This window comes from Echiichthys vipera, assembly GCF_963691815.1.
Source record: "Echiichthys vipera genome assembly, chromosome: 13".
Lineage (NCBI taxonomy): Eukaryota > Metazoa > Chordata > Actinopteri > Perciformes > Trachinidae > Echiichthys > Echiichthys vipera.
In genome coordinates, this window is record NC_139838.1 from 4,895,490 (window position 1) to 4,909,673 (window position 14,184).

At 41.1% G+C, this 14,184-nt stretch overlaps 1 protein-coding gene across 1 annotated transcript; it reads left to right on the forward strand.

The window, feature by feature from the left end:
• On the forward strand, positions 1–13,452 carry sdhaf3 (succinate dehydrogenase complex assembly factor 3). Its single transcript, XM_083925556.1, has 2 exons — positions 1–248; positions 13,202–13,452. Exons 1-2 carry the CDS (start codon positions 72–74, stop codon positions 13,394–13,396), a joined length of 372 nt encoding a protein of 123 aa, XP_083781682.1. The 5' UTR covers positions 1–71; the 3' UTR covers positions 13,397–13,452.
• Positions 13,453–14,184: the final 732 nt, after the last annotated feature.

Genomic DNA, 14,184 nt, shown 5'->3' on the forward strand with positions numbered 1-14,184 from the left:
ACAGCACGGGTGTTAGAAGTGTTATTTAAACAGACAGTGTTACACACTGTTAGCTAGCGTTTCTCTTCTTCATGGCGGCTTCTGCTCACGTCTCCAGAGTCCGGTCATTGTACAAGAGGATTCTGGTCCTGCACCGGTTCCTCCCGATAGATTTAAGAGCCCTCGGTGACCAATACCTGAAGGACGAGTTCAGGAGACACAAAGGTGCATCAGGCGAAGAAGTGAAGACCTTCATGGCAGAGTGGGAGGTAAACCATCACGCTCACCAGGAGCACTAACCGAACCCCATTCAAGAAGCTCTCAATTTAACCGTTCCGTTGTTGACACGTATACTTATGTTACAAGTTGCAGTTCCGGTACCCAGTACCGAAACACCCAGGGCTCGCTGCCCAATTGTTGAAAATCGTGTGTTAAAGTGCCCTCCAGGAGCTAAAATGTGTGCTAAAGTGCCCTCCAGGAGCCAAATTGCGTGCTAAAGTGTCCTCCAGGAGCCATAATGCGTGTTAAAGTGCCCTCCCGGTGCCAAAACGTGTGCTAAAGTGCCCTCCAGGAGCCCAAATGCGTGCTAAAGTGCCCTCCAGGAGCCAAAACGTGTGCTAAAGTGTCCTCCAGGAGCCCAAATGCGTGCTAAAGTGTCCTCCAGGAGCCCAAATGCGTGCTAAAGTGTCCCCCAGGAGCCAAAATGCGTGCTAAAGTGTCCTCCAGGAGCCCAAATGCGTGCCTAAGTTTCCTCCAGGAGCCAAAACGTGTGCTAAAGTGTCCTCCAGGAGCCAAAATGCGTGCAAAAGTGTCCTCTTTGGAGCCAAAAGTTTGTGTCCAAGTCGAGCCAAAACCAAGCCCTTTCCACCAGAGAAACGTTCTCATCTTATAGCTAAACAGTTCACTAAAATACTTTCCTAAAAATACTTTATTTGAGAAATATCCAATTCAATAACAGAATATTGATTCATATTTGATAAGAAATATTGTGATATTTTGATTTTCTCTACATTGTCCATCCCCAGGCTAGAGTATGGTGGACTGAGGTATTAAAGTGCCGTTTTGTGGATCTACTGTATCCAGATTAAAGTTACATTCATTTAAGGATAGAGTGGTTCATTTCCTAAGCTGGAATGTTAGAGGCCTTAACTCAGCGATCAAAAGAAATAAGGTATTTGAATGTAATCAGATTTTTGATGCAGATGTTCTGTTTCTACAAGATACACACCTCGAATGAAATCAAAACCATCACCTCTACAAAGTCAAAGTCAGCTTTATTGTCAATTCTTCATATGAACAAGACATACAAGGAATCTAAATTTTGTTTCATACTATCCCATGCGTAGACTAGACAAGACAAAGACAAGAAACGATGGTAAGTGACACAACATAAATGATGCTATAGAAACAACAAAACAATACAATAGTTATAATAAAAATAATAATAAAGTGCCGATGGTGGCATAACAGTGCAAAAACGATTGATAGCAGCAGGTCCATATGTGCAATTTGCATAGTCATTTTCTGTGTGTCTGTTATGATCGGGAGAGAGAGAGGTGGCTGCGTCTACACGCGCTGTCATTTTAGTTTACAGGCCCCGGATCTCACAAACCTTCCATTCAAAACTTCAGAGTAGGGCCAGGCGTGTAGCCATCCTCGTCGGAAACAATGTGCACTTCCACCCCTCGTTTACACTTGAGGGCCTATTAAGCAGATTTGAAATTGTGTCCGGCGTTCTGTGTTCCTCTAAAGTCACACTGTGATGTATACGCACCAAATTGGGACACCAAAGTGATTTCTGCCACCCGTCAGCTCATCATGGAAGGTGACTTCAAGTGTGCACTGAATCTTTATTTATTTAATTATTTTATATGTATATATATATATATATATATATATATATATATATATATATATATATATATATATACATACATATAAACAAGAATCATATTTTATAATACAAGGCAAATATTTGTGCAGGAGAGGAAAAGAAGCCCAGGGCTTATATAAAATCCTCCCCCTCAATACAATACAAATACAAATCACTAAAACAGATTTACTAATAGAAAAAGAAAAGAACAAAGAAAAGACACAATAAACAAATAAACAGAGAGTGAAAAATATCCATAAAATTACAAATTCATTTCAGTTATGCTAGACATGAGTATTATTTTTGCCTGGATAGAAGATACCTCACCAGACCAGTCCTAAACGTTTTGTAGGATGATATAAGTTTAAGAGACCTATCTAAAGAGTTCCAGAGTAGGGGGCCATGGAATTTGATAAACGGTTTATGACTGGAGGTAAAAAGGACAAAGAGGTAAATGAAATTCTTCAGATCTCTCACTGAATAAGAATGAGTATCTGATGATAACAAAAAAAACGTATGAAAAGTCCCTGGAATGTCTTGTTTGTAATGAATGAATTTAGACATAAACAGACACGTTTGAAACATGTTAATAGAGAGAATTGATAAAAGTTTAAATTTGCTAGAAATAAGGGTGCAGATGGTGCTTGATTAGTGGAAAATGAAATCATTCTCAAGAATCTTTTTTGAATTTAAAAATAGCTGATTCAGGTAAGCTTGCTTTCACATAAAAACTATGTGCTAACCCATATCACAAAGTTTGGCTGCATCTCTGGCTACAAATTCAACATTAACCAAGCTTTAACCAAGCCATATCTTCCTTCATTTGGAATAAAGGTCCTAGTAGGATACGAAGGTCTATACTTCAACTACCGAAAATAATTGGGGGCTAGTCCTCCCAGACTTTTAGTCCTGCTATTGGGCCACCAACAACTGACCACATTGCCATTTTGGTCTCAGTTATTGGGTCCACGCATGGGTACAAATTGAGAGATTCAGAGTTCACTGGAAACATGACATGACTTCTGTGTCAATGGTGGTGCTGTCTGCAGGTGCTCTTTGACTTCACCTCTCATCAGTAATGTTATCTTTGATGGCCTTAGCATTGCTAGTGTTATGCCAGTCCATCACCACATGATGGCAGAGCAGCTCCAGTAAACGGTAAGGTGACATTAAGGGACTGCTGGAGGAAAAGTAAATTGAATATTCATAGTTGGGTTATAGTTTTCATTGACACGGCCCCCTGTGTAAATCAGTTATCTGCTGAACATGTTATTGTTGGACCAAAGGTAGTTTATTATTTAGCCTGTCAGGGGAGGTCTGTGTGAAAGTGAATCTCAGTTACACAGCTTTCACTGCAGGTTTTACAGAACGTTGAGCCCCCGCCCAAACATTAAGGCTGATTTATAGGACATTCAGCAACCAACAACATTATTTTAATGTATATTTATTTATTGTTTAAAGAATGCTGAGCATCACTGCATTGTTGTAATGTGTTGATGGTCTTGCATGCCAGCCAACCCATGCATCACTTTTATTACTTCTATTTTTTAACAAGATTTTAAAGATGCATTATTGTTGTGTATGGTGTGTCTTGTGTTATATACCGGAAAAATTAGCATTTTAGGCAAATCTAATTTGAATCATAAATATATCACATACATTTTATAGATCATCCAGGGCTCAACTCTAACTTTTAAAATAGTTGTCATGTTGGCAACCATACATCATCTTATATTATAAGTAATTAAGATACTATACATCAGCCTTATAATGAAAATGTGACATGAAAGACTCAAAAAGTTACAAATTTACAATTTGGCAGACTCAGACTCAAAGCAGCAATATGTGAATATCACTAATGCAACCAATATTCAAAATGTATTTATTTTGGAGTACACATTTGCTGTCCTTATTTTGTATGTTAAAAAGTGGTTGCCACTGATGGAAACCGAACTCCAAGAACTGGTTGCCAGTTTCTCAAAATGGTTGCCAATGGCAACTGTTACTGCAACTATCTTCATGGAAGGCCCACTTACTGGCACTGTTGCAGATCATTTAACCACTTTGAAATATCATCAACTGATAAGTAGGCTATTGTATACTTAATTAAAGTGAATACTATTTCCTGAAAAAGGATATACTAATAATTCCGTAATTTATTGTATTTAAATACGACATCTCATCAAATAGTAAACAATGTCTGAAAGGCACAGAACCTGTCACTCAAGACCAGACTGCAAATATTCAACTCAAACGTACAAACCACTCTACTTTACGGCTCAGAAACCTGGAGAATTACCACCGCCATACTCAATAAGCTGCAGACCTTCACCAAGCGATGCCTCAGACGACTCCTGGGAATATTCCGGCCCAACACCATCTCTAATGCCAACCTGTGGGAACTCGCCCAACAAGACCGGAATGAGAATGTGTCGTCGGGAATGAAGTGCATTTCTTCATTGTGCATGCTATGTGCACTATTGGCCAATATAATAGTACCAGCACGGCTAGAAATAAAAACTACTTTCACCTCTGCTCACACTGTTCATGGCCCTAGCCTAACCAGAACTGATTTTGTCCACAACTTACACCCACTTGCCACTGGACCCATTGGACACGAACAACCAGGAGAAGAACCATAGAACAGGAGATAAAAAAATAAAGGGTGTCATAGCAACAACTGGAGCTGGGGGCCCAAGACAGAAGAGGATGGAAGAACTTCGTCGATGGTCTATGTTCCTAGGGGAATTTAAAGGCCTAACTAGCTTACTATACCATTTGTATTTCCTTATGCAGATAGCTACAGTATATTAATTATTCTAGGACTAATCCTATCGAATGTAAAAGCTTGACCTTTACCTTCAGTCATATTGCCGTTAGACCACAGTGCAGTTTAAAAACCTGATTATATTCGGGTTAAGGGCATACTCCGGTTTCTCAACCACCATGTAAACACCGTACCCCGGGTAAAATCATCACACCCCGGTAACAGTCCTAGATAACTCATCCAGTACCACGATTTGTCGTGCATGTAAACAGCCTTCCCGGATTAATATGAGGTTTTGCGTCTGCGCATGCTCCGTAAATCATAACTCCCCCTCCTCACCCCGCGGGGTAGGTTTCTGAGCTGGAAATGGAATAAACCAGGAAGCAACAGCGCCGAAAAAACAACATGAAAAAAACAACAATAGAGCGTTACCTTTAAATCGAGGGAGGACTTCGACATGGAAAGTAACATCACTACCAAAAAGACCTGTTTCTGTTGTAATTCTGTCCAAAAGTAATTTCCCCCCCTCTTGTGATTTTGACAAAGTTGAACCTGAAGAAAAATCCGTATTCCAACCAGCTGTATGTTGGTGGAGCGCCACCTACTGTATCGTAGGAAGAGTTACTCCCGTCATTTTCCCATTCAACCCCTCTCATGTATACGTCAGGAACTGTAATAATCTGATTATTCCCTTAACCAGGGAAAGACCATTTTCGGGTTACTGATGTGCATGTAAACGTAGTGACACTCCTTAATGTAGCCTGTGAATATTCTCATCTGTCCAGGTCATCGTTATCCCCAAAGCAATTTCAGTCAAAAGCAACTGCACTTGGTTATTGGTCCGAACCAGTCCCAGCCTGGTCAGATGCGTACATGAACTGATGAAGCCTCTTGGATGAGAGGTGAAATGTCTTCATAGACAAATAACCAAGTCCAGTTGCTTTTGACTGAAATTGCATTGGGGACTCCTTAATAGCCTGGTGTAAGGCCTATATTATTGTATACAAGTGTATTTGCAACTCATCCTCCAGTTCCCAAAACAATCACAAGAGTATGGCAGGTCATTTTAATGTGCCTATGGGGGCAACCAATGTTTTCCAGCACAATTACGCTTTGCTGGGGGATGGTAAATCACCCATCTGCAGCCAATTTATCTAATGAAGTAGAATGGTGATTGCAGCTGGAAACCTGAGAGGTCTCTTTGTCATTGCAGTAGCTGAAGCCACCGGGGAGGAGGTAGTCACTTTCATTATGCCTTGACTATATCAGTATGCATTGTTTCCAAAGACACAGTCCATTTGCATTGGTCCCAATCAGGGGACAGGAGTAGCTTTTGTCATAGGCTATTCCACACTCCTTTGGCTCTATTTCAAATGGAAACATTTCGTTTTAAGGCAAACTTAGTTTGACTAAAAGTACTGGGAGGCATTCATGGAAATGTACAGATTCTAATTGCTGTATCATCTTGCCAAACCTAAACAACAAAAAGCCAAAGTTGTCTGTGATAAATCGCAGAGAAAAACACCTGAGCTGGATTGCTGTCCCCATGTGGACAGATAACTCTCATGGCAAGAGCTTTAATAGCTTTTTGTTTAATTGACCCTGGTCTTAAGCCTAATTGGAATGAGAAATCGATTAATCAGGCCGGCCCCATTGTCACTGATACCAGATCCAGCTATTTGAGTCAGTATCTGCCTATATCCGATTTCGGTATCCGTGCATCTATAGAAGAAACAAGTCCTCGGTTCTGTCCTGTTGAATCATACATAAAAGAACATGATTCAGGAAAGTCTTTATATTTACTGGGTCATACAACTGTAATATATGTATCTTGAGATTGAGGTCTCATCTCATCTCATCTTCAACCGCTTATCCGGGGTCGGGTTGCGGGGGCAGCAGCTTTAGCAGGGGACCCCAAACTTCCCTTTCCCGGGCCACATTACCAGCTCTGACTGGGGGATCCCGGGGCGTTCCCAGGCCAGTGTGGAGATATAATCTCTCCACCTAGTCCTGGGTCTTCCCCGAGGCCTCCTCCCAGCTGGAGGTGCCTGGAACACCTCCCTAGGAAGGCGCCCAGGGGGGAACCCATTCTAGATGCCCGAACCACCTCAACTGGCTCCTTTCAACTCAAAGGAGCAGCGGCTCTACTCCGAGTTCCTCACGGATGGCTGAACTTCTCGCCCTATCTCTAAGGGAGACTCCAGCCCCCCTCCTGAGAAAACCCATTTCGGCTGCTTGTACCCGCGACCTCGTTCTTTCGGTCATGACTGAGATTGAGGTGCAATTTTAAATTCTATACTGTGGCTCCAGCTCTGTCATTATCCTAAAAACTTTCTCCGAAAACACTGCATCGATGATGGCCTTTGTATGAGCTTCTGGGGGAGGGTCCTGAGGTTGACTATGTCAATACGTAGGCAGTCAGACAATGTTGTACAATTTCAGTTGCTCTAGTGGGGATCTTTGGTATTTGTTGTCATTGGAGTGTAAGACAGCTAATTTCTGTTTTTACCAGGTTGTAGGTAATTCTCTGTATGGAACTTATGTCCACACTCAGCTTCTCAGATGCTTCAGTGTAATGATTATCCAGTTAGCACGGCGGTGCTTGCTATTGTCCTCCATCTTTATGTGATAGCTTATATTACGAATAGGTCATTAGGGCATGTAATAAGATAAGCTTATTGTGAGTTGTAAGTGTGCCCTCTGCTGGACCACAAGGGAAAGTATTTCAAATGGACTGGGCTTACTCACTGTCCATATTGAATTTGAAGAGGACATTACACTTGTTTTTTTCCACATGAACGCACCACCTACTATATATGTTTGCTGATAAGTAATACTTTTGGTGGTCTGTAAACTGTCACTATTACATTATTTCTTCTGAGTGAGTTGGATTGTAGCGCAGCTGCAGAACGTATTTTGAAAGTGACATTTTAAAATAGGCTGTGTATGGTCTATGACTAAATTGACTACATTTGTTAGTAGCTAAAATAGAAACTCTGAATGCTGTTGTGATGATCCAAATGGATATCTCAAATTTAAAATGTACTTTTTTAAAACCTCAAAGCCCTTTAAATCAAATCGCCAAACACACTGCTACTTATAGATGTACTCTGCCAAAATAATGCTGTTTCTGTGTTCTTGTATTGACTATGTGTCTGGAATAGGATAGGGTCTTGTGTTCATTTTATTTATTTCTGGTTCTTGCTACTTGAAACAGCACATCTTGACTTTCATTAGTTAATGAACCTTTGTGCTTTAATTGGGTTAATATACATCTAATATTGTGTTCAGTTCAAAATAGTTAGTATGTGTTGCAAAGAATATATGTGCTGTATAATAGGGCACGACTTGAGCTTTCTGTCTGCAAACGGTAGGCTATCTTTATCCAACCGAGTTGTTCGACTACATGTAGTTGGACTCAACGATTCTGTAAATCTTTTAATAGATTCTACCTGCTTCATTACATGGAAAAGAACTGCTTTGTCCATCAGTAGTCGCCCTAGTCCTCTTTCCCCCTCCGTCCCTTCTTTCAAGTGTCTGCTGTATCTCATCTTCTTCAGAAAAATACAGAGCAGTGCAAACAGGCGGGGAGCAAGACTCAATGAGATTACAAGCACTGAGTGTTCAGCGTGTAATCCATTTATTTCAGATGCACCCATGGGAGTTCCTGCTCCTAATAAATCGGCTCCAAACAAGCTTTCGCCAAGGAGAAATGTGTTTGTAGGGAACAAAGGAAAAGATGGAGTATTTTTAAACAGAAATGAAGAGATGGTGACATCAGTGGCACACTAACACTGGGACGTGGCCAACATTGATTAGCTTGGGGCAGTACGGTGAAGGCATTAAAACGTCTTCTTTAACCACTAATACTGCTCAAAACAACAGAAAACCTCTGCAGTAGCATGAGAAGAGTCCCTACACAGAAAACAAAGCACCAATGGGCTGTTGGCAACTTTCCCAATTTCTCCGTTAATAGTTGTTACACGAAAAAAAACTGTCTTGATGGCTTATTTGATGGATGTAACTGCCGAAAAAGACCGTGGGATGATTTTTCACCGGAATAACACTTTAAGCAAATCCATACATTTTACCAATCTATAGCTTCTGTACTTTGGGTCCAGAGGCAATAAAAACACAAAATAGTAGGCGTTTTCAGAGAGGAACCTTTTCATAGTTCCAAGATCATGGTTCTAAGAACCCCCTTTTGGGATTTTGGGATCTATTACTTCAGAGTCGGTACACTTCCAACACTTCTGTTAGTTAGCTAGCTAGTCTAGGTGTTGATGTTGGCTCTTAGGAAGCGGGTGGTGAGCCACAGTACCTGCATTTGCTGGCTGTTGACTCAGCGAGCTGCTGCTGCCTGGTGCAGAGCTTTCCAGCTATCTCCAGAGTTTCAACTGCTGGCACAGAGTAGGAAAAGACATTGTGACCTTCGAACTGCAGCTGGAGTCCAGCTGGAGTCCAGCTGGAGATGGAGAGCTCTGCACCTGACACCTGACGGCATTGTGTCCAAGACTGTGACCCTGTTGAGATGGATTTCCCTTACATTAACCTGTACTATGCTACAGAAAAAGCTTCAACACAACACAGATCCTTGCAGATGATGGTACCCAGGGCAGCTGGGTCTGTCCGTGGCAGCAGGACCTGGAGCTCACTCCAGTTCTAGTTTCAAACTTTACTTTAAACCACAAACTTAAAAAAAAAAAAAAGTGAAATGCTACTTCTTCTAGTTGTCACTCATAATTCCACACAGCATCCATCACAAGGATGGGTCAAGGCAATGATACTAGCCAATCATAGCACAGAAAGCTGTCTTATGTTACGCTAAAAGAAAAAAAGAAAAGAAAAACGCCCTTGAAGGTATGTAGTTCTTGGGGCAGCTCTTCAGAAGTTCCACCCAGGAAGTGCCCAGAACCGTTTGGTCTGAAAACAACTATTTAGTCAACTAGACCTTGTCAATAAGTCCTTTAATGATGTAGTAAAAAGTATCAGCACAACTGTGGGAGTATTCCTTTATTCTGCCTCAGGGAGGATAGTACTCATTGAAAAATGTTTAACATAATTGCATTATTCGAAGGCAAAAGCCTCTCAGAGAAATGGCTTCAGTGAACAGTGAATGTGTTCCAAAAAAGCTAAGATGCTTTCTGACATTCGCAATTACTGTGTGCTCTTTGTTCAAATGATGGATGGCTATTCAGAAGTGAAACAGATGGAGGTGGCTGTGGTCCTGCTCAGGATGAGTCATATGCAACCCTGACAGCTTGGACTCATCACACATGGGCTGATGTTAACTACAAAGTTCATTCTGTAAGAAGAGGAGATCTATGCGCCCAGACTGGCCCTGAGCAACAATAGTGCTGTAAATTGAATGAAATAACCTTGAGTTTACGATACAGTACATTTTTTTCTTTCCAAAGATTTATTGTGATGGCCGAGGTGAAAATTAGAAATGTGCTGTTATTTCCTGTGGGATTTTCTGTGCTCTAAGTGATAATTTGCAAAACATCAGGGGACGTTGGATTTTTACCATAAATAAAGTGGTTCAGATAATCTAGTTAAACTGTTGGCTTGTTTACAACCTGTCTGCTTGTCTGATTTGTCATTTCTTGGCATGTCAAATGTTATTGTAGCAATGTCGTAATGTTCCTGCATCTCAGTGATTACTTTGGTGAGAAAAAAATCCTAACCTGAACTATGAAAATAAACCCATGTTGTAATAAATCTGAAACATCTTATTAATTTTCACAATCCGCTTCCTGCTGTCCACATGAATACAAAAGATGGGCTTGAACAATTTGGTTGTTTCCGTCACAAATATTTCAGTGCATGAAAACAGAAACCCCAGCCGAAGCTCAAATACTGTGACTGCATTCGTTTGAAGTTCAGAAACGAACAACATCAATTTGAGAATGTACCCATCATTATACTGTACAGATAGAGCATTTCCCCCCCAGAAGGTTCCGAAGGTTTCAAGTCAATGGAAAAACAATATTAAGAACCTCAGGATTTGGGCACTTCAGGCCATTATTGTCTTCGTTTTGACTTTGGACTAATGACCCATGAGGATTAGGCAAATGAGTCAGCTGACGTATGAAAAAGCAACATGACGAGAGGAGGGCTGCTGGTGGTAGCAGTGGAAAACACTCCAGCCTGCAGTTCAGTGCGTTTGCCTGTATCATTTCAAAAATGCTTGGGGAAAAAAAATAACAAATTGCCTATTTTGTCTCACTGTGATGATATTTTCAGCTTTTCAGCTGCATAATTTCATTTTTTCATTTCATTTCATTTCATAATTGCAGTTCAGTGTGGCCGCGGTCTACATTTTTCTACAAAAGGACCAGGGAGTTCTTGTAGAGGATGGATATGCAGGAAAAAATTGAATGGAATTGTTGGGTCTATGTAAATCATAAATAAGTCATAGAGTGTGGTCCTTACCTACTCTGTAAAGTGTCCTGAAATAACTTTTGTTATGATTTGGCATAATAAATTAAATTGAATTGAATTGAAATGATAATACATAAAAAATATATATTTCCAGCGTAATTTACACATTTGGCCTTACAACATTCAAGTGACTTTTTTTTTCAAAATTTCTGAAAATGAATAAAAAAAGAAAAACTAGAATAGCACGGTTGGAAAATTGATGAATCCCTTTAGAATAACCATTATAAACATTCTCAGGTATAACCAATCACCTTTCAGATCACAAACCTAGTTAACTGGCCTCCACCACTGTGGTGTTTTTGATTGACTTCAGAATAAAATCAGCTCTTCCTTGAGGACTCCACTCCTAGAAGAGCATGGTAACACAAAGAATTCACCATGGTTGGAAAGATGCTTTCAAAAGAGCTCAGGGATAAAGTTGTGGAGTTAGGAGAAGGATATAAAAAGATTTCAAAGGCTTTAACTCTCCCTCTGAGGACCGTTCAGAGTATTGTCCAGAAGTGGAAGGCATATGGATCCACCCAGACCTGGCCTAGATCGGGCCGCCCCTCCAAACTGGAGGACCGAGCCAGGAAAAGATTGATCAGGGAAGCTTCCAAGAGGCCCATGGTAACCTTGAAGGAGTTAGTCTTAATGGCTGAGGTTGGTCGATCTGTGCATGTGACAGCAATTTCACAAGTTCTACATGTATGGTAGGGTGGAGAGAAAGAAGCCTCTTCTGAAAAATTTCAATCTTAGTATCGTAAAAAAACAAAACATACTGAAGATTCTGATGCTGTGTGGTACAAGGTTTTGTGGTCAGATGAGACCAAAGCTGAACTTTTTGGGCTGTACTCTAAGCTCTATGTTTGTCAGAAACCAAACACAGCACACCACCCAAAACACAGCATCCCTACAGTGAAGCATGGTGGTGGCAGCATTCTGTTGTGGGCTTGTTTCTCTTCAGCAGGGACTGGGCAGTTGGTCAGGACTGAAGGGAACATGGATGCTGCCAAGTCCACCCACATTCTTTAGAAAACCCTTGTCCCTCTGTTAAAGGGACACTTGAAAATGGGCAGGTGGTTCACCTCCCAGCATGACAACCACCCAATACACACCTCCATAAAAACAACACAGGGGCTAAAGGACAGGAAGGTGAATGTCCTAGAGTGTTCCAGTCAGAGCCCTGACCTGAATCCTACACAACAGCTGTGGATGGAATTGTCCCCTGGGAAAAAAAAGATTCACTTGAATGTTGTAAGGCAAAAATCACGCTGGAAGATTATATATTTTTATGTATTATCATTTCAGGCTGTAAAACAAAAAAAGTGACTATTTCCAAAGGGTACCATCACTTTCTATAGACACTGTACAAAGAAAAGACAGTGTTGCTAGATAAATAAATCATACAGAAATTCTACGGCGTAGGACTAGTAATTAAGAATGCTAGTCCGTCTTTTTCCTTTCAATATTGTCGAATAATAAATTCCCTGATCGATAATCTTGAAGACAGAAACCAGGATATTTTGTCTGGCTATAATCATAATTTCATATCGTGCCATGCCGACTTCCCTACCATGTCTGGGGATCTCAAATCCATTGGTTTCTGCTGAAGACATTAATCTTTCAAAAAAAACACACACCAAACACACACACCAAAAAAAACAAGCTCACATATAGTTTCAGTTTTTAAAGATGGTCAGTAATCAAACAGAAAAGGTTAGGGGTTAGAAGGAACTAGTGAGTTTGTTGAGGACTATTTTCAGCTGCGGATTGATCCACATCTTGTGCTCTAGTGAGCCGTACACTGTATTTGTGATTGAGTCAAAGTGTGCGAGTGCGTGTGCGTGTGTGTATGTGTGTGTGTCACAGAAGAATAAGATTTATCAGGCCGTGCATAAACACAACATTGTTAGGAGGAGGTATATATGTTTTGGATATTTTTTGTTTACAAAAAATTAATAAGCACAGACTTATCCTTTCACAAAGGTTGATTAAAGTCTTCCATTTTAGTTATGGTATTTTATTGCATATCCACCTTGAACCATATGTTGCAAAAGTCCCACTGTGATGTGTCTAATGAATTTGAAAGTGGAGATAGAATGAAAGACCAGGTGCTAATGCTGCTGCTATTTCTGTCTGTGTTTAAACCCCCGCAGAACTACAAGGGCACCCTGCAGACTCAGGTGCTAGAGTCAGTAGGGGAGCGACTCAGCTCAGTCAAGTTTGGGGCCAGTCTGTCAGAGGGGAACCTCAGCCACTTCCAGGACGACCAGATCGGCCAATTGTACGAACTAATGTTGGAATCCACCAAATCCAGCAGACAGTTTGACATCCAGGAGGACGGCAAGTGAGAAGAAATGTGCCCGGACTTAAAAGAAAAGCACACACACAAGGTGCTATGATGGATTCAGACCATTAATATATTACCTCTGAGTGCTTCAGATGATGGTGCTCAAAGGCTAAGTAGAGGCTTTTTAGAATATTTGATTTTATTAAAGTGCTGTGGAATAGCTCTTTGTTACCGTGCTTGTCTTCTTTACAGGTGCATTAAGGTGGCACTAATTAGTTTCCTCTGTCAAGTTTTTTTTCTTTTTGCATGAATACAAATGTGAGTTTGTGGTCGTGAAGGAACACCAGCGAGTTGTCTCCTCCGCAGGAACACATCAGCATCACACCTCTTTCAGCGACGCTGCGCCATTGTTGGGGTGAAACCCTCATTATCCACGTGGAAATATGAGCACTTGAATCCACGCGGACACAAAAGCTAGGAGCTGGGTGCCGAGGGGGAGAGGCAGGGGCGTTAGAGCTGTTTAAACGTCAACATGCGGTTGTTGATGCACCGATTGCCTCCCACAGAGTTCAGGCATCACAAAGGAAAAATAATCAGCGGTGCCCGATGGCTACCAGGAGTGTTTGTCCTGCATCTGGTCCAAGTATAATGCTGCGTTGAACCCCTGCCTCCCACTGCCATCTTTGTTTTGATAGAAATAGCTTCTATTGTCCTTTTCAAACGTTTGCAGAATACCTCGTGTGTGATATCCAGAAGGCCTTACTGTAGGAGCCAGGGTTGGTCTCATCCAAATTTACATCTTGTTTGGCGCTCTCTTACGGCTGTGGAGATCTTCTCTGTTGCAGTCTT

What these genes read in the sequence shown, in the direction of transcription:
- sdhaf3 (XM_083925556.1), top strand. Translation starts at nt 72, where the DNA reads ATGGCGGCTTCTGCTCACGTCTCCAGAGTCCGGTCATTGTACAAGAGG. An exon ending in CCTTCATGGCAGAGTGGGAG is followed by an intron (nt 249 to 13,201) that starts GTAAACCATCAC and finishes AAACCCCCGCAG; the next exon opens with AACTACAAGGGCACCCTGCA.